This window comes from Aptenodytes forsteri, unplaced genomic scaffold (genome assembly GCF_000699145.1).
Source record: "Aptenodytes forsteri isolate BGI_AS27 unplaced genomic scaffold, ASM69914v1 Scaffold123, whole genome shotgun sequence".
In the NCBI taxonomy this organism is placed as follows: Eukaryota; Metazoa; Chordata; class Aves; order Sphenisciformes; family Spheniscidae; genus Aptenodytes; species Aptenodytes forsteri.
Window position 1 is genome coordinate 4,309,773 of NW_008794408.1, and position 21,580 is coordinate 4,331,352.

General features: G+C 39.8%; 1 protein-coding gene across 1 annotated transcript in view; it reads right to left on the reverse strand.

Annotated features, from left to right (window-relative positions):
• JAG2 (jagged 2) overlaps positions 1 to 21,580 on the reverse strand; it is a 72,824-nt gene that overhangs the window by 45,018 nt on the left and 6,226 nt on the right. The window contains exon 2 of the mRNA XM_019474393.1: positions 1,387 to 1,441. Coding sequence (XP_019329938.1) covers positions 1,387 to 1,441 — 55 coding nt within the window. The remainder of the gene's footprint in view (positions 1 to 1,386; positions 1,442 to 21,580) is intronic.

A 21,580-nucleotide genomic window follows, 5' to 3' on the forward strand; every position in this document is an offset into this window, starting at 1 on the left:
CTTGAGCAGATCAACACTCCCGCCCAACTTGGTGTCATCTGCAAACTTACTGAGGGTGCACTCGATCCCCTCGTCCAGATCATTGATAAAGATATTAAACAGAACTGGCCCCAAAACTGAGCCCTGGGGAACACCGCTCGTGACCGGCCACCAACTGGATTTAACTCCATTCACCACAACTCTTTGGGCCCAGCCATCCATTACCAGAGATCTAAAGAAAACATACCTATTAGAAAAGGTTGAAGGAGCTATTAAACAACAAGACAAGAGAAGCTTAATTTTAGCAGAAGGAAGGCTCAGGAACAAACTACAAACTCATCATTACTTTGTCTGTCATTGGAGACAGAGTATGTTATGAATATCTCTAAATTAGGAAAGTCTGTCAGGAAAATGCAAGTGGGACTGATCCCAATCTTCAAGGAAAAGGACCTTGAAACTCTAACATAGTCTTAATATCAATTGAGCTTTGCTGATTTTTTTATGCTTGATGCATCTTGATAAGGATGGTCAGTAAAGCAGCACAGAATGGAACCTATAATTAGAAACTGATGATTATTCGGGACATACACTTTTGCTATCTTAATGTCCACACACTTATCTTCCTCTATATTGATCCCAGCCAAGATTAAATAGTCCATCGTTAACCACAATTGAAGTTTGAAGTTCACTTGACACTTGTAGCCAAAAGTGTTGATTATTTTAAGACAGGTTTGTAAACCATTACCAAAGAGTAGGTTCAAGCTGGAGTCCTACTTTAGCAACAATATGGCAACCAGCATCTTCATATGATTTTGAAGTACTTATACAATAATCTTGCTTTTCCTTCAGATCAACAGCCCTGCTCTGATACTGAGCATTAGCATTTAGACCAGAAATGCAAGGTAACTTTCAGCACTTGAGGAGAAACAAACAGAGAAGGAATCATACCATGATTTAGAACACTTCCATCAAAAACATCAACCATGTTTTCTTTATGGGGAGCAAGAATGTTTATTTGTTTACCTGATCACGAAAAGTATTGCACAACATGGTTAGGGGTAAACTGAGAAGAATTTAAAGTGCAACACAGACAATTTTCCTTTTTTTAAGAGGGCCTACCACGATTTTTTTTTTAAACATTTTTAAAGCTAATTATTAAGAGCCATGTATTACAACCTTCAATTACTATTGACCATTCTTTTTCCTATCAGTAATAAATTTTCACAGTTCCTAACCCAGTATTCACTGCTTGGATTTGTACATGCCCTTTACTTAGATAGCAGGCTTGCATTCAGACCAATTTGGAGGGATGGCTAATTGCAGCAGCATACCATTTCCCCCCTCCCCAATCTGTGTACATACAGCACAGAGTTAAGTGGAAACTACACGTTTTACATAAATACTCACCAGCTTTTGTATCATTATCCCAATCCCATGCTTCTATTATTAATGTGAACGATCTCTGAAAAGAAACAAGACACCAGTTAGTAATAAAAAAACTACCGTTGCACACCAGACACAAACAGTGATTTGGAATAAGCAGATATTGCTGCTACAAGAAAGCCAACTGAAAGCAGTTAAAAATTTCACTTCTCTGCTGTCATGTGAAAGCCTTTGAAGGCATCTCCTCAAAAGCATGAAATGTAACAGCATTAAAAATTGTGGGGCAAAGCATGCTAACAGCAAAACAAAAACATTCCCCCACACACACCAAGGACTGAATTATTATTATTATTCTCCTCCCACTGCATCTAATTCTTGGCTTTGCTTAGCCACAGAAATCCTCTTCAGAAGTAGCCCTAAAACGTTTGAATGAAGTGAGGGGTTCCGAACGTTGGGAAACAGCTAGGATATTTAAGACTTAAGCAACTGAAGACCAAAAAAAGAAATAAAGTCAGAGCCATCCTTTAGGAAGCACGTGAAAGATCAGTCTATATAATAGATCTTTGCCGTTTTCTAGAAAAATGTATCTAAAGAAGAAACACAAAAATCCACCCTGCATCTATCAAGAATTCAGAGTTCTTTCCCATGAAAGGGGTAGTGTGAAAAATGGACCTGCAAAAGACACGGCAGAAACATAAATTGTTAAAGGAAGCACACTTGGGGTGGTATACTTCCCCTGAGGAAAGAGGAAAAGCATGATTTCAGACAGTTTTAAAATGATTTAGAAAAAACATGAAGGCTTTACTTCACTAAAGCGAGGCTTCAGGCATTTTTCTTGGTTTTATGACCAAATACGTAGGATAGATGTTGATATTCAAATACTAAAGTTATTTAGGAAAAAGTTACCTTACACATACATGTAGCGTTTACCTGTTTCGAGTTTAACAAGAGTAGCTATCAAACCCTTCAGCTTTGACAGTTTCCAACTTGTCCAAGTTAACATTGAGATTCTCACATACATTTAAAACCAAGGAAAAAACCTCCAAGAACAGAAAACATTATTCCACCACTATCCTAAAACCCTCACATACACATCTTTGTGCTTAGAGGCAAGCCACACCAAAAACTGAAGCTCGTTAAATACAGCAGAACCAAGCCTTAATGTGCACAGAATTCACATGGACCTGGGGACATTCAGCCAAGAAATTAAGAGCACCATCTTAGGAAGAGGATTATGTAAAAATTCAGCTATCTTTCATAGGGTGCTTAGGACTATTTTACTGCTACATCAAGAGATAGAAGCTATCTCAAAGTAAAAATGTCTAAGTGCTTTGTATGCCCTTCGCCTCCCCACCAAGAAGGGCTGATCATAACACTGAAATCTCCCTATTTTAGAACAACAGCAGCAGCAGCAACAAGAAAGATCAGTGCAGCACCCTAAGCAGAAGGGCTTTGCCTGAGGTCCTTCATGACTACAGCAAGGAATCAGTCTATTCAGAAATGCACTAAACTGAGCGTGTATTTTTCTATTGCTTAGTTACATTAACACATAAACCACAAGCTATGCCTTTGAAAAATGTTTCTTCTGTACTTTCAGCCTTCAGACATACACTAGGGAAGACTTTCCATCATTGAAACAGATAAAGGTTTAGTGGTAAATAGATTACACTCAAGGAAGGAGGGAAAAAGGAAGCTCAGCAGTGACTACAATGGACAGAGGCGTACTTGGGCTCAAACTGTTTTTGGAAAAGAACAACTGATGGAGATCAGCTGAGAAGTTAAGGCCTCTACTTCTGAGGTATGACAATAAAGCACAACTCCACAAATTTTTCTGAAAACAAGTGTTAGTGAAGCATTTCAGTAGCTTCACCCTCCAACTCCCTGCTCTCCCCTGCCCCCCAATCTCAGCATTTAGGGAAGCAGGACAGGATCCTACTGCATTCTGAAAACACTACCTGCTGCCCCTCTCCTAAACTGCTACCTAAAAAATAAATGTGAAGTGAATAGTATCAGAAAATAAGTACTATACAGTATTACCCTAACATTATCTTCTGGCAATTACAAGTCTCCTTATTTTGGGTCAAAATTAAAAGTGTTAACCTAGGCACAATTCTGCAAATCAGTGCATGATCCAAAGCTCTGTTATCCACTTCCTCTGCTTTTAACAACTGATCTTCTAACATATCTCTGTTTTCCTGTGTTCCATTGATTTGTATTAGAAGTACAAAATAGCACTCAAGTGCTTCCAGATGTCCACTTACTCATCTTGTGTAAGTGCTGGTCTTTCCTACTGCAAATTGGCTGTTGCATCTGACTGCCCACACAGGCTAAGGCAGAAAAAAATTTAAGCTGGACTTGCTGTCTTAGGAAACAGATCAGGCAACTATGCCTTCCCATCATTCCACTTGAAAGCAGATTTGCATCTTTGCCTAGGATGCTAGGGAATTTTTGTGGGTAAAGAGAGCTCCACGCAATGCACTGTTCCAGCATGCATGCTGGAAGGTATGAATGGGCATAAAGAGGCATTCTACCAATTTTAAGATGCTTAAAATAAGGAGTCCCATAGCTCTGGTGGCAAATCTGACCATCTAAGCTGGCATAGACTCTGGAGTTGAAAATATTCCTCTACAACCTTATAGAAATTTAATAGTACATTACAAGCAACTATGACTGGTGCATAGCTCTTCTTCCAAGATGTGGAACAACTGAATTTCTGGCCAAATAACTGACCTCTGCAGCCCGCACAGCTCGTGCTGCCTCCTGGTGGCAGGCAGGGCAAGGACATGGCTCTGCAAGCCCCAGGTTGCACAGGCTGGTTTCAAGCATTTGCTTTTACCCTCCTCCCACTGGTGGCCATCAAGAACTATAAGCCCACCTATAAAAAGCTTAAAGAGCATACACAACAAAGACAAGACCCACCCCACACTATTAAATCCTTTCACTTACTGGCATCCCATAGCCTCAGTTTCCCCATGTCTACTTCTGGGCTAACAGGCAAGCACTTGGCCATTTACACCTGAGCCAGCATACAGAGTGTAACATTTTAGGAAAGCTTGTAGTCACGCTTGTAGGAGATTAGAGATGTTATTCAAATGGCAGTAAACAGTATTGATAGACAAATGCACATTTACTGGAAAAATCAGTTTCAGCTGGGACAGTTCTCTGTTGTGCAACTTCCTGCTTTCTACTGACAGTTACACAGTCACCCTTCAAAAACCCCTAAGAGACATAGTAAGAAAGTAATCAGAAGAGAAACTTATTTTTGTGGCTAGTCTACCCCTAGAGAAGGCAGTTAAGGTTACCAGCCCAACCTGTCATCTCTTCCTCACCTACAGCTAGTCAGTAACTTTAAAGAGGAATTCCTCTCTGTGGTAGTGTGATGGAACCTCATGTTACAATTACTACACCTCAAACCAGGAAACGGATCCTTAATCTACTGGTTCGAAAAACCCCCTCTCCCCCGCCAAGTATCAAGTCTTGCACTAGATCTGCTTAAATTCTTCTGAATTTTGCACTTCACTTTAAAACAACAGCTGAAAACTTACAAAGAAGCATTCGTGTTACCAAATATGTTCATGATATGCTGCACTAAGAGCTTTCCAGTTATCACTCAACTATCAGAAACATTTGTTTGACTATCAAAAACATTTATTAGTGGAAATTTTAATATCCATACTCTCACCCACACTGTAACCCTGCCCAATAACCAGAGTAAGAGCTATAAGCTGGATAACACTAATGGATATAGATTTTGAAGAGTACTTTTAGCTTACATAATGGACATACTCATTTTATAAAAGCTCTACCATTGGCTTGCATTAGTCCTGTCTGTACTCTTCAACAGAAAGTCTAACAGACTGCCCAGCACATCTTCTGCTAACAGCAGCTGCAAGTAACTCTTCTGTAGCAGATACTTACACCAGACAACATCTTCCTTAAATTGTGCTTTCAAAAAATGATTACAGAACTTGCATTAATTTAGCTCTTGTCCAGAATCTAAGGTCTACCCATACTGCGAATCTTTAAACCCCTCACATCATCCAGCGGTACACTGGTTCTTTGATATATCTTCAATAAGAACAGGCTAGCTTAAAAGCTATTTAAGGTAAGAAGTTCTCCACAGAGATTATTGATATAGATATAAGTGCATGCAAGTTCCCACATAAATTTAACAGAAAACTCTGTATAGTTTTCTAACAAGTATCCTAAGAATGCCCCAAATTAATGAGTTTTATGCATAATACACAAACACCACCACACCTGCTTCTTTTCTAACTTGTGCAGAACTCTTGTTGTAGGCTGATATGACTAGCACCTCACAACAGCAGGACATGCACATTCCAGTCTGTTCCCATACATAAGAAAAGCTTTGTAAAGTAGTATCTGTTGTTCATTTCAACTAGTACTAGCAAAATATTTAGAAAATATTTTAAAAGTGACCATGGCACAGATTGGAGGTGGAGGGGACGAGGGTGAACATACAGCACTGAAAATACACTTGTTTCTACTGACTCTGGTGTCTAGGTTTATCTTCCTGAAAGAATTAAACACAAGACAGCATTTGTGCTCATCTAATCAGAAAACAGATGTTAAAGGCTTGAGTCAGAAGAGGAGCATCAGCACACTTCTGCAGAAGAGCACAGCTTTATGAAAGAACCATTTCGTAGGAGTTAACTAAATAGATGTGCCAAGCAGTTTGGAAAGATACAAATTAAGCCTGTTTATCCTGGTGATGCTGCTTCAGTTGTGTTTTCCTCAGGACTGGTGTTGACAAAAGCAACTTCAAAGCATTATTCCACTGTTTACACTAAACAAAACACTCCCCATACTATCCCAGCGACCTCTTTTCTGGGGAAGGGGGAAACAAGACCTGTAATATTGGTTTGGCATTGTCTTTTCATGAACTATTACCATTACCTTGACATTTGCAAATCAACATTCAAAAGGATTGGGGTTTTTTTGGGTTTTTTTTTTTTGCAAACCAGACATGTCAGACTTCTCATCCCAAGAAAGATGATCAATCTGCTGACAGCACTTTCAATCAGGTATAGAACTTATATTCTCCAACTCAAAGTCTGAAAAACGCAAAAAGCTAAAGGTTGAGCTGAAATCAATACTTGGCGTTTTCTGCATCAATAACAAGCTATTGTGTATTAAAATACTTTTATTCTAACAAAGAATTATCAATTTCATTTGAATAAAAGGTCTGACTGGAGTTTCTACAGGGAAAAACCTCGGAAGAAATCAGGAATCAGCTATGAAGTAGAAAAAAGTGTGGCTCCCAAACAAATCCAGAGCCCACGTTACCTTCTTGTTCCACAGTCACACAGTAAATGCAGGGTCTCATCACCAGTAAGTACCATTTCCTTTCAAACCTCAATCAAGGATAGGCAACATTTGTATTTGAATATTTCAACCGTAAAGACAGGTCAAACAACAGCAGCATAGCACTATTCTTACTACTAGTCTAATTTTTGTAACTTCTGGAATAAGTCATCACCAACACTTCTTGCAACCAAGTCCATTAAGTCTTGATCAGCATGGTCAACTCTCAGATTTGCTTTCCTAAGAAACTTTTAGACATGTAAGGCAAGCACAGGTCTGGGGGCTTCCCCTCCTTTTTTTTTTTCCCCCCAGCACCTCTCCCCCTCCCCCAAACTGCCTGTTTGCCATGGAAAAAGCTGACTTAGAGGCAAGCATATTCCATTTCCTTCCCCAGGAGCTCTGCAGCTAGGCAAGTTCTTACAACTTCCTCATGAATAAGCCAGAAGTGCAAAGGGAGTAAGGAAGAAATGAATAAAGATTCTGAGAAGGTCCAGGACTCATCTTCAACACAGGTTTAAGGGCAGACAGATGGAACAAGCCTGCAGGTTGATCTTTTAGAAGCAGACATTATAAAGACATAATGGAGACATTTACTGAAGGAGTAAGCATTCCCCATTTTGGGGGTGGGGGGGGAAGGGGGCTGTTTTTTGAAACTTGAAGGATATTTCAGCCACACTCACATGCAAGAACTTGTCTGCTGAATGCAGAGGCCATTCCACCACACAAAATCATAAAGATGCCCATCCTCTAAACCCTCATTTTTCATTTGAGAAGTAAGCACCACCAGCATAGCAAGTCCTAAACAAAAGCCTTCCCTTTGGAAACGAGGGCCAAACAATCTCATTTTGTTAGGAGTGCTGTGGAAGGCCAGGTTAGAGTACTGCAAACAGCAGCAGCAGATAGCAGAAAGCAGTTGAGCAAGTTGAAGCCTTCTATTTGAGAGCAATTACTGCAGTTATACTCCTCTTGGCCCAATCACAAAAGCAGGACTGTGTTTACAAACTTTGGAGCCCTACTGTTGTGTGAGAGGAACTCTTTATGAATTAGCCCCACCTGACAATCTTTAGGAAGTCTGCAAAACCAGGGGGAGAGGGGGTTATTTTTTGCCATGGTTAACAGGCAACAGGCTGATATCTCCACCTACATGAATTTGAACACTTCATTCCACCCCTCCCCCAAACTAAGCAAAGTCAAAACTGAAGGGGTGTGTATGTGTGTACACATATGGGGGTGGCAGGGGGAAATCTAGATGTCTAGACTATTAAGACTCATTTCATTGCAAAAGGAGCACAAATAAAAACAACAGGTGAATAAGTTAGAGTCAGTATTGGAGTTAATATATCAAATTTAACACCCAGGTAGAGACTCACCTCCAGTTAAAGAAAGTTACCCAGCAACTAGGTGGAAGAATCCTACCAACAACCAGCTGCATGCATCCAAAAGATAGAACAACTTCAAGGAGGAACTCAAAGGGGTATTACAACATCTGTATGGCAGTGCCCAGTGCTTTGTGAAACCGGAGCATAGTATGCTTCTCTCCAAGGTGATCAAACTACTATATCATGACATACCTTACCAGGTGATATATCTGTAGGAAGATCTTCAAGTGAGTGTTTGAAGATACTCTGATCCTGCTGCAATGGCAGAATGCAACAGGAGTTTCTCGATATGAGGAGGTCTTGATATATCATGGGACAGCAAACATTTTAGCCGTGGAGTTCTAAAAGTCATCTGAAGTCACATATTAGCTTTAGCTATGCCTGTAGAAGTGACCCATTTTCAGGTAGCTCTCAAAAGGCCAAAATGCCATGTCTCTGACTAGAGCTCCTCATGGGAGAATATTAACCTCGGACCACATACAGAGCAAAGAGAAAGCTCTCTGGAGATCCATCTACATACGAGAAGCTATACCATCGGAAGAAAGACTCCACAAGCTTCTCATAACTTAGCACCCTAGACAGAAACTCACAGCAAATCTCAGCCGATTCAACCTTGTGACAAATGGCGTCTTAGAGAAAAAGTATTTGTTCCCCACACCTCAGTACTGGCCCTGACCTTTGATAGCACCCTCTGTCAGACAGCTACTGCAGACAGAGCAGCAGCATCCTTGAGTAAATGGGAAGCATGCACCTTACTAACATTTTTTCACAGTGCCAGAAGCAAGTCATTAGCTTCTTTAGAAAAACTGCAGGAGGTCTGACCCAGCAGTAGTCATATCAGGACTTATCTGAAGAAAAGCTGATCTGCTAGCTACTCTCATCTCACAGGGCACTAAAGGTTCTAGAAGAGCCCGTCCCTATTTTAAAGCAGTGCCTTTCACCACTACATGCATAGCAGCAACGCTAGTCCTGTGGAATAGAAGTAATTCCTGCCTCTGCTTTTTATGGCTATCTGCTATTCATCCCCACCCTACTCCACCCCCCCTCCCCTGATTCCAACATATACACATCTCTGCTGTACTCAGGGAGATTAAGTTCCAACTCTGAAGTTGAAGCTGTCAACTGTGGTCACTTAAATTTGAACACACACCATAGGATTGGCTTCCAAATCATTATTTTCCTTATACTTCCAGAACTAAACAACAACAACAAAAAGGCATCATTGAGAACTTAGCTACTCAGGTACAAAGGTTCCTGTGATAACTTGCCTTTGCTGAGATTTTCCAGCAAGAAAGGAGAAGAATATCAATATTTAATACCAATCCAAGCTATCAGCTACCACATTTACAAGTTTTGTTGAAACACTTCTATTTTACTGCAAATTCCTTCTGCCTATGCCACCTCTCAGCACCTCCTGTGTACCACAAGTCTCAGCAAAAGTATTGGTTTATAAAACTAATCAATACATCACGAGTGACAGATTTTTTTTTTTGCCAACCAGCTGAGCAAGCGTAATGCTCATAAAAAACCAATAAATTTAAACTTAGGTGAATGATCAGTAACTACAATTTTATTCTAGTGACTAGAATAGTGGCATTCTAGGAGGTCTTGAAACCAGTTCTTAGACTAACATATAAACAATTTAATCTTACCAATGATTTCTTTCTCTTTCCACAGTAACTTTAAGAATTCTTTGTATCAACTGTCATAACAGGAGTACAGTATTTCAAATGTTGCCATTTAAGTTTCCAACCTTGCTGAATGTAAACACATTTTCGGAGAACCTCGTATAATCCTGAGTTAATGACACTTGTGACTTTGTTCTTCTGTGCAAATTTGTATTGATAAGCAAGATTTCACAAAATACATCTTGTGACTTGTTAATTCCATAAACAGCTACTCCTTCAATCCACCAAAGCCAGCTTGTTTCTAGCTAAGCGAGTTCCCTTCACAAACTGAACACAAGTTCTTTGATCAAGAGATCTGCTTCCCACTCTCATCCATGTCTTGACTACTTAATATTCAGAAGTCAGTTGGAAAGTGCACCCTGGCTAGAAGGGGAGGCTAGAGAACAGGGGGGGAAACAAGGAAAAAGACATTCAGTGTTATGCCACTGTGTGATTCTATAACTGAAGTTGGAGGGAAGCAGTGTGGTTCTCTCTCCTGTTCTCCCTCTCCCAAGAGATGGGATGAATAGCATCCCCCAAGAGGGGGATGTTAGAAATCAAAGGTCCAGAGAAAGGCAACAAGGAACAAAGAACCAAATTATTTCCATGAGAGGAATGAAAGAGCTGGTCAAAACTCCTCAGCCTGGAAGAGAGACAACTGGAGTATGTGAGAGAAGTCTACAAAGCTACAGAAGGCCCTGGGGATGGTTAGACATAGGCAATAGATCATCCATTTTCTTGTTCTTGACAAGAACTAAAGGGCATCAAATTAAGCTAACAGGAGCCATGGTCAGAAGAAAAGAAATAAGAGAAGATGGCACTTAATGCAAAGCTTAGCAAAATGTTACACAGGTTGCCTAAGGGCAAAGTGGTTTTAAGAGCTTCGTGGGTCCAAGGACAGACAGACTGGCACAAATACTTGAGACACCAATCACAACTAGTTCAGGAAGTTCCCAGGTTGAAAACAAAGCTTGGGAGAACGAAATTTTCCATATTCTTGCCCTTAGACTTCCATGAACATTTGTTTACGTTCCCTGAACTCTGATTTCAGTATGGGTGCTGTTCTGAAGCAAGTATTCCACTTTTTCTGATGGCTGACATTAAAACTAAGAGACACTGTAGAATCTTGCATGCCTGCCCGAGCCATTAGTATCTATCCCAGGGTAATCGAAATCGTGACCAAGGAATGTTAGAGGAAAAAAAGGGAAGCCTGGACAAAAAAACCTGGTTCTGAATTAGATTTACAGTTATACCTCAGAACTCCTCTTTGAAAGCCATGACAGAAGTCATAATTGAAAAATCTAATCAAGATTCTGCTCTCTGCAATACTGAAATGTCACATGAAATAGAATAATTACAGAAATCAAACCATATAATGCAATACAGGCATAGCAAGCCATGTACCTGTTGCAGTAGATGCAACAAATGCTATTCAGAAAAAAGACAAGCTAAGCTAGAGCCATTAACTGGGAGACCTTACTATTTGGAATAAAGGTTTAGAGGACTATAGGCTTCTGAAACTTCCCCTGAGGAAAATGTAACCCAGACAGTCTTTTAAGAGTGATTAACTCAGGTAACACAAAGCAGGACATACTGTCATCCAAGGCAAGATAAGGGAAACGCACAACAAATACAGCAAGCATTTATCATTTATTAACTTGCTGAAGATTGACAAATGTCAAGTGAAATACTAAGCTTACTGATTTTATAGCAATTTTTCACACAAGAATTTGTCACCGCATTTGTGATAAAAATCCTGGTTTAACTATAAGAAAACCAGTATTTGTCTTGGGGAAGATTAAACTGAGGTTTACACAGAAAGGTAACTGAAATAATGAGGCAATTCATCTCCAAACTTTAGCTATTCTATTCACAGTAGACAAAACCAATCCCTACTGGCATCTGTGTAACATAGATGAAGGCTGGTGCTATTCCTAGTTACTCTCACTCCACTAAGAAAGTGATTCTGCACTGTCTATATATGTCGCTCAGCCAAGTATCACAGTTCCAGACAGACATGTTCTTCCACACTAGCTGAAGTGCAAGCAAGAAATACCTCCACCATTAAAAGCCGGACCTCTCAGTCACTCAGGAACCAGTCTCTCTAAGAAGGAACAAAACAGCTTTCAAAACATCACCTCTATTCTCCAGGGGTAATTAGGGAAAGAATAGAATAGGAAGGGTGAAGATTAGGTTAGCACAACTGGCACAAAAAGCTGTGAAGGCAAGAGCATCTGTGACAGTCTGGAAATACCAGCTAACAATAAAGAAGAAGTATTAGAACTTTAAAGCTGGAAGAGAAAAAAAAAAAGTCTCAGACTTACTGCAGAAGTTTCCCTAGCTTGACTGAACCACCTCAGATGCAACACTGCTATCCGTAAAACCTATTTTCAAATATTGTAAGTAATCCTTGCCATTACTCAAGATCCCAGACACAAACTACAGCAAGAAGATCCAGTCTCTTCAGAGCAAGCCAGATTGATTGCCTAGATTTCTAACAGATGCTCCTAGATACTCTGCATGGATACGTGTAGATGAGGCGCTTAGGGACATGGTTTAGTGGGCATGGTGGTGTTGGGTTGACGGTTGGACTCAGTGATCTTAGAGATCTTTTCCAACCTCAATGATTCTATGATTCTATAGTACTCCTGACAAAGGGAAACAGTAGATATATCCGCTTAGCCCTTTGGATCTGCCTCAGTAGCTATGTACCTGACAATCACTATAGGCTCAGTCCAGGGCTCAGACAACACAGATTCAGAATTTGAGCTGAGATCAGAATTCTTAGTGACCTCAGAAACACATTTTAGACCAAAAGGAACGGCGTGGGAAAGCAGAAATTAAGACATCACAGGCCTTTCGGAGACATACCTATTGAGGTAAACCTATTTCAGGTAAACTTTTTGATTTAAACTTTTGCACACTGTCCGATAGGGAAAAAATGCCTTAAACATTTTGGTCTTCTGTGGGTACTGACCTTCTCCTTCAGGTCTCTAACAAGTCACGGGAAAAGACTTCCAGAAACTCAATTCCATTCAACAACTCAGTAAAACTGCTTTTCTTCTATGTAAAGAAAGCCACCACACACATTTCAATCTGCAACAAACAGCATGGCAGATTTTGCCTGCATCTTGGAGGTGATCCTTAGATCTGCTGGACAGAGACCTAGCGTCCCACAAAAAGCTTTAGGCATGTGGAAAACAGGCCTCAAAGAACAGCTTCTCCCAACTGTCAGCTCTTCCACAGATGCCCAAGCACTGCAATGCTCTGTTCATACATGAACGCTGTGGAAGAACTGACACTATAAAGAAGGATGATACATACACAAAGTAAAATCCACCTGAAAACAGAGCTTTAACAAACCATCCTGCTCGTCACTTAGCTTTGTTTCAGTGGCTGATCGGAGCTAATGATGAGCGCAGAACACTAAAGAGCTAACGCCACCAGCCAATACCAGTACTCAGAAGCATTAGTCATCCTTCCTACTGCCACAGTTCCCCTCTGCTAGTTAATTTATCTAACACACCTATATACACTACACCTTTGCGCAATCTGATTAAAAGTTAACCGATCTTTAAATAACCTTTGATATAGGTGTTAATGTGCCTGTTCCAATGAGGTTTTCTGGAAAGCAAACTGGGACATAAAATACCATCAGCAAGCTTTCCTTCTATACCTTAGAAGAAATCAGATAGTAGAAAAGTCAGCCCAATTACCAAAACAAACTATTTTAAATATAACAGCTACCAAAACAATAGAATGTGATATGCTATACTACAACCACACAAAAAAAGAGACAACATCCTACTAGTTTACCTGAGGTTAGTCAAAAAAGTGCCACAGTTTGTACTGTACCTGTCTCAGATGGGAGAACCTAGTGTAACCTCCCCAGATTTCATTTCTCTTTTTGACAGTTCTAGAGCAGAAGCAGCAGGAAGGAAAATGAAATTAACCCCAAGTGCATCAACCCTGCAAACCTGCTAGAACCTCAAGTAATAGCCTTCCCTTCCATCCTATTTAGGAAGAACACAGGGTGTTGATTTTTAATTGAGATTAGAAATTGAGATTAAATCAGAAGTTATATACAAGAGAAAAGAGGAGCAATTCCAGCAGATGTTTCTCTGCTAGTATCCGATTTTAGTGGTCAAAAAGAAAAGTCAGAAACCTACCAGAAAACACTGTTTTAGACGGAGGGCCACATGATTAAGCTTCAATAGACATTTTGCCTGATCATTACATAAAAGGAAATAAACAAGCTATTTACATCTTACTTTCATGACTTCACAGCTATTGAGATACAGTCCTCTCCACCACAGCTGAAGCTAGCACTAGCAGTTTGCAGAAATCCAGAGTTAATCCAATAGCAAAGAACAGAAGAAAGTATTGTTCAAATTAGAGAACAGAGAAAAAAGCCTTTTAGAAAGAGACACGTACAATACCATGCAGACAGTTGGGTACCATCTTAATGTCATTTTATTAGATTTAAGCCAAAGCTTTCAGCCTTGCTACCACCTTTGAACTGTTTCAGACAAACTTGATATTAACCAAGTATCCACGTCCTACTCCTTTCTTAAAGTTTTGGAAGAAGTCCAAGATAAATTAAGCTCATTACATGTACACTTTCTTGTTGCACTAATGAAAATGTAGCTAGATTGTCTCTTTTGAAGTGTATGTAACAACCATGAAGACCCATTAATGGTTAGTGCAAGACTTGTTTTATGCTAATATTTAGAATTCAAAGATGAACTAGTAATTAATACTGCTCTTCGCCTCCCCTCCACACTCCATGTGGCATGGATATTAGTGTCCTCTGGGCACTTCAAGCCATGCATCATTATAATTTCAACTTGAAGTCAAGAGGGAATTAAACTAACTATGTCATAACATACTTTAATTATTGTTCTAAACACAGAACACCTGCATGCACTCTTTTGTATTGGAAATATGCATACTAAGAAGGTAGGCAAATATAGGAAAAAACAGATATGCCCCGAAGTTCTATGTATGCGAATTTCCCAGGAAGAGAGAGTAGTGGTTTAATCTGAACCCTTTTCAAGAATGTTAGCTGTTGATAGCACTGCAGTCTTTCCCTTTGTTTTTGAAAAAGCAAATGCCCACAAAACCAGTTCAAACTAATCAGCCTAGATGTCTTGCCCTAGGAAGAAGAGAGGCCCATACTCAACTTCTGTTCCTAAGGGAGCACAGAGATTAGGGCACTGTTTTCTAAGTCCTCTTCAACTCTCTCATCAGTCCTACCCAACCAAGTCAACTCTAGAGCTAGTTGGGCAGCATCAAATCACATTTGAAAGAGAACAGGGGAGACAACAGCTTCACTGGCCCACTGTGATGGCAACAGCTGACTGATCAAACATTTGTATAGCTCCAAACAAGATGCATCATTTTTCTCCAATGGCATTGGCTCTGAGCACAGGTATCATCATAGGCCTTTTCACCGTAAGGAACACAAATGTCTAGGTTTTATTGCTACACGAGTTGCACGACAGTTTCAGTCAATTTGAACTTCACATGTGCACAAGAGACTTATCAAATACATTATAGATTTCCTCACAGTTAGCAACAGAAACATCATTAATCCAGAAAGAGGATAACGCACATAAGCTGTCCTTCATTTCAGCCCCAAACTGAATACCAGTTCAGTTTTGAATTTCTGCACATGCTAAATAAGAGTCACCACTGTAAGAGATGGTGCAAGTTCTTTCATGTAGATCAACACACGCAGGGAACTTGAATAAAGGATTAAATAGGGATTCTGCAGACACGCACTCTTAGTTAAACGTATGTGAGAGCACCAGAGTTTAGTTGTGAAAAAACTAAGTTTATAAACATGTTCCTGAAACAAATGCTTGTATCATATTCCAGCAGCAGGGTTGAATCTTCTGAACAGTACTTTGTTGCTATGGTAAAACTTTATCACATGTTTGCAGCACCAACCATTACGCTGTGTTTAATTACTATTAAAAATGAACTGCTTACAGCAGCAAATAAACACAGCATATAACAGTATATGTAGCTTACAATTCCAAGGTACCTATTTGAATATATGACAACCAAGACTTGATCAATCCCACCATAACAAAGTAGCATCAGAACTTTAATATCAAATCATATCTTTCAGATTAATGTAAACTGGAGGGGATCTGCTATAGCTTTATATTATTTCAAATCAGACAAAACCCACGAATTGGCACGCCTTTGGAAGGAAAGCTTTGTAACAAGTATAGCAAAGTACATGGAACAACCTTTGAAAGCAGGCACTTGCCCTGTAAATTTACTCTAAGCAAGTGAATTAAGAGTGCTTCTCTTTTTTCCCCTTCTCCTCCCATTGACACAGATCTGGATGCTATGAAAGGGAGATTATCTCAGCAAGTCTTCAAGTTCATGTCATCGTTGACCCCTAGTTACCTCTCTGGTGGGTACCAGTGTTACAACTTTCCTCATAAGGATGAGTATCAATGGAGAACAGAATGAAGCCACGTAAAGCAAGCTAACATTAAAAAAACCTGGAGTCTTAATTTTGCTAGTCCAAAGCTGGACTCATAACTCAAGAATATGTACTAGTGAATACTTCTCAGTTTCTTTAGTACTTCATTTGCCACTGACTCTTCCGCTGTTCTGTCTTCTCCAGACCCCTTGGCAAGCTGAAGTTTCACCGACTACCAAATCTTGAAAATCCATCCTAAGAGCTTAGAGACAAACAAATTAACACTGATAGCAAGCTGCCACAAGTCAAGACTACCTTTTCCTGCCAGCTAAAGCTTATTTTATTTACCTTACATTCGCGGTAATCTGGAAGTAGATATGAACAGCTTGAGAAGATCTGTTGATACGCAATGGTTTGTTCTTCTGTCTAAGCCCTGTGACAATCTCATTCTGACAGTCTGCAGTTTTTAAGTCCGGGACACACAGTGTTAGGAAAAAAGGGATTTGCATTCTGGAAATTAACCTCTAAAGAATTGCCACCAGCTAGGTTTGAGCAACCACTTTACCCTTCACCTCTTACAGAGCAAGAAGAGATGTGAAGTGACTACAAGCTATAAACCATACAACCCTGAAGTTATCACAGCTTAGCAGCAAACATCAGAAGGCACTGCAGGAGCACTAAATATTGTGCTCCTGCACAACCAACATCTTAAGTGTGTATGCAGGTCTAAATATTTGACAACCAATGTCTTAAGTGTGTATGAAGGACTAAACATTTCAGTTTCTTTACTTCATTCCCTTCCTCACTTTCCAATAGAAGAAAGAACTGGTCTGTGTGCATGAATCATGAAAACAATACTCTGTTCTACAAAGGTCTCCAACAGCCAAATACAACACTAAAACACTTTGGGCCTATATATAAAACTATGGTTTAAACAACAGTTTATAGCACCTCCTGTGTTGGTTATCAGCTCACTGTTGTGTACAAAACCCAGTCATTAGTGAGGGGCAGCAGATGGTTATACTTGCTCTTAATAGTCCAAGTACACATGGTCTGACTTCTAGACTTTGCTGATTACATACAGCCAGTTACAGTAAAAACTCCATGTTGTGATATAAAGAAAATCATGTTATTGTAACATAAAAGAGAATTAGAACTATCAAAAGCACCCCAAAAAATTTTTGTACATGGTGTAAAAGAAAGGAACTGCCACTAAAATCTATTAAGCAGCAGCACAGGTTACCAGATCAGTGCTATTAAAATTGTCTTCAGTCAATAGGAACAGTAAGTGGTACCAAAATTGCACACCCTAAAAAACTTCTACTTCAGTCTTGATTGGAGTAGATCAATAATTAAGCTTTTTACATATTTCTCAACTTACTGCTTGAAGCACATGCCAGTCAAGCCTTCCAAGTATGAACAAGCTCCTTAACTGCAACTTAAGTTCTCCAGCTGGAATCCTGGACCTTTAACATTAAAAGTCCATACTGCGTTTTAAGGTAGACATTTCAACTTTACAATGCTATAAACAGAATTATACATATTCAGGGGAAGAAAAAAGACTGAAAGAATCCTATTTGATGTTTTAGGTTAACTGCCAGCTCGTACAAAATTTCACTACAATTTGCATGTACAGAACTGCTTCGGAAGGAGTAAGGAAAGCTAGCTCTACCTGAAACTATCATTTCCTACCAACTGTAGGATACTGCATCAATATTAACATTGCCTACTCACTGCAAGTCCGGAAATGTAAAATTTAAGCATTTAACATTTAAATTGGATAAAGGATAAAGTTACTTAAGCTGGTATGTTCAGAGTACTTGCAAGCATAGGAGAGACTAGAGACGTAGTGGACTATCTGGAAGTAGAAGAGGCATTGCAAGAACAATTTAAGTGTAATAATAATCAAATAGTAATTTACAGAACAAAAAACACCAGAACACATCCTGCTGGGAACAAGATATATAATCAGGACTTTCAAGCCTGAAGCAGGATGTAAACAGATTGCAGTTTATGTACTAATACTCCAGTCTTATCTCAGATTTAAAAAAAAAAAAACTTCAGAGAATGAGCACCTGTGCATCTGTCCAAGGGGCATGTAATTGGTTACTCAAGGACTATTAGGCTGTTTCTTAGCAACCTCTGCAAGCTCTAATCAAGTAAGACTAAGATTGTCATTTAGCCTTGAAATGCCTTGCCCCTTCCATCTAATATAGCATTCTAACTGCTGTTGAGGAGCAGTCATTTCAACCATAGATAAAAATCCATGCTTATTATGTGTTTCAGCTGAGTTCCTCTTAGCACTTGTGATCAGAAGATCTTCATGTCAAATATGCTTTTTACAATTTATTTAGTATCTGAAACAGCAATTAATAAGATAAACCTTTAAATTTCTTCCTTTTTATACAAAATAAAGGCTAACTACAACTCTAAAAAATGACCTTGGGAATAAAGTTTAATAAATGAGCATAAGCTATAGCCAAACTTTATAGAGAGTATTTTTCCTTATACAGTAAGCAAAGGCACCAAAAGTCTATGGTTAAATTGGGGATGGCCACTCCTCCCTGACTCAAGATGATCTACACAAGAGCCATCACACAGCTCTCTTCAGCTTTCTCCCTCTCGACAGGTCTCCCTGAGTGTACAGCAGGGGAAGGCAGCAGCTCTAAGAGGGTCCCACTGCCCCATGGGAGGCAGAAGTTCCGCAGGTGCCCAACATGACCTAGCACAGATGGTCTTAGCCATCCACACTGGTTCATTCCCCAACCCTGAAGGCAGGGGAAGGGGAAAGTGGTCAGGCTACATGTCCACCTCCTGCTCACATGACAGCTGAACATGCAGCTCAGAAGCCACCAACTGGATATGGCAGACAGTACTGCCAGTAGTCATCTCTGGCCAAAGACCAATCAATTTTAGACACTCACTAACCAGAAGCCAGAGCAGCTTCTAGCAAGAAGCCCATCAAAGGCATATCAGAGTGCTGAAGAGGAGGAGGATGGTGGAGTTACCGCCAAGGAACAGTAGCAACTATCCTTTGGGTAAGCATCTGGCTAAGCATTAAGGAGCCAGAAGCAATGCCAGTATACCCTTATTCCTCACTCCTTGAAGTAGCCTCTCCTTCCAAATTGCTGCTCCCAAGCTTCATTCCAGATCAGATGATAACTAGCAGCTAGGATTGGAGAGGATCAAGGGAAAGTAAATTGATGTGCTAGCAGGAAAGTGACCCTTTTTAGTCTCTTCAGTAGGCTGAGAAGCTCTGAACTAGAGCAAGCAATGCAAATAGGACCCACACAGAGTTGACAAAACATTGGCCTTGTTTTCAGAAGAGGAGGGAGGGAAGCTTTCAGGCACACAGTAATTTAAAGCTTCTGCAGATGACTAAGGATACGATGCAATCATAGCTGCTTTATGAACTTAATAGAGTAGTTTCTAAAGTGTGTTCATAGCATGTATTTCAGAGCCAACATTCACACAAAGCAGCACCTACAGGAAAAACAAGTGAAGGAGTCAGACTACACAGAAAGGACGAATTCCACTCGTATCACCTACACAGAGTGACTCCATGGCATTGCTCAAAAGAGGGGCCAGCCAGCCACCAGCCCACAGGGATAGCACAAACAAAAGTCATGTTAAAAGTTAAAAAAAAAATCATCATTTACCTTGTACATCTGTCTCAAATACAATCCTTCTCATACAAGAAAAACTTTGTGGCAACTGATTAATGACAAACAGATTAAAAATGCACTAAGCCATTTTTTACATCCAGAAAACGTAGTTGTTTCACATCATCCATTGTTTGACAGAAGCTTAATTTTTTGCAGCTTTTGTGCTGACAAACAGTGAACTCTAATAGTAACTCAAAGCCAGCTGGACTTGCACAAGGAATACAAGCAGTAGCCTCAAACACAGAAAGTAGCTTTTACATCTCAAAGCTTCAACATCTACACCAGATTTCCTTGTACTTCACAGGATCGCTCAGAAAGTCTACAATACAGTGGGAAGACAGCAGCCCAATTAAGCCAAACATCACAAGTCTGATATAAACACAACCAATTATGGCTTTACCCCAACCAACTATGTTAAAGACAAACCTGATTGTTTAAGATTAAATCTACAAGTAGTCATGTCTTTAGCAAACCTTTCATATGCAGACTTTTTTTTTTTTTAGAAACAGTGCTTGAAACATCTTCAAACAGCCCAAAGACAGTGCTACGAAGCTTCCATCACACTGCAGTGAATCAAACACACTCTGTTTCTACCTCGCCCTCTTCTCCAACTCACATCCTCTAGTGTAAGAGTAATCCTGACTACTTTAAAACCTATTCCATTTTCAGGCAAAGATTTAACACCCGCACCAGCTGTGTGGCTGAGAGAGTACCATTTCACTGATAGGCTGGCTGGAGTACCTTCTGGAATAAAGATTAGAAAGTTGACAAGAGGTGTCTAAGCATATCACTCTCAGTGTCTGGGAGGTAAGGTTATTTGTCTGCAAGTTTTGAGTTCAGCCTCAGTGTTTCTAATAAATAAGCAACCGTTTATTTAAGGAAGCTTTCAAGGAGTATAAATAGAAGTGTTCTTTACTATCTGACCATCTCTGTGACATTCAAAAACCCCCCAGAACTTTAAGGTATAAAAGCTTAAGTAGTTAGCAGAATACTGTCCTCTGAGGCATATTTATTTCCAAGACGTTAAGAAATTCTAGATTTAGTGACATCAATGTATGAAAGATTAAGAGTGCAAAGAACATTTCTGCTTAAAATTAGAAGACAGATTTTCTATAGTTACATGAAACTTAAGTCTTTAGACTTTCTATTCTGGGCAAGCTGCAAATAGTTGCTGGCACACACAGCATGCCAATAATAAATCCCTTTTTCAAAGAGTGGTTCTGAAGTGCTCACCATTAAGGCCTTGATTCTTTTTTAGAGGTGACACCTGCAGCTGCTATTGAAATCAACTGGAGTTGTCACTACCCAGCATTGCTAAAGTCAGTCTCTAAAACATCACCCGATTATCTTCTTTTAGGAAAGAGTATATAACAAAACCTGCAAGCTACTCTTTGCATTTGTGTAACTTGAAACTAAAGGGATGTCATTTATATAATAAACCATTCCCCCAACCTCAATCTTTCATTTCTGATCAAAAAAGTTTGAAGTCAAATACAGTACCAAGTAGGTGAAAGCAGATGATTCCCTGATCTACTTCCCCAAGACTGAGGAAACATGGATCCATGTTTTCTGATCCACAATACATCCGTCCATTAATTGCAACAGGCAGGGGAAGGCTTTATGAGCACAAGGACTGCAGGTATTTTGTCAAAATAAGAAACGGTTTGGCATGCCGGTTACCACAGCAGCCCTAGAGTCTACTGACAAGCCAATCACGCAGAGTCAGTAAGCAAGCTTGGG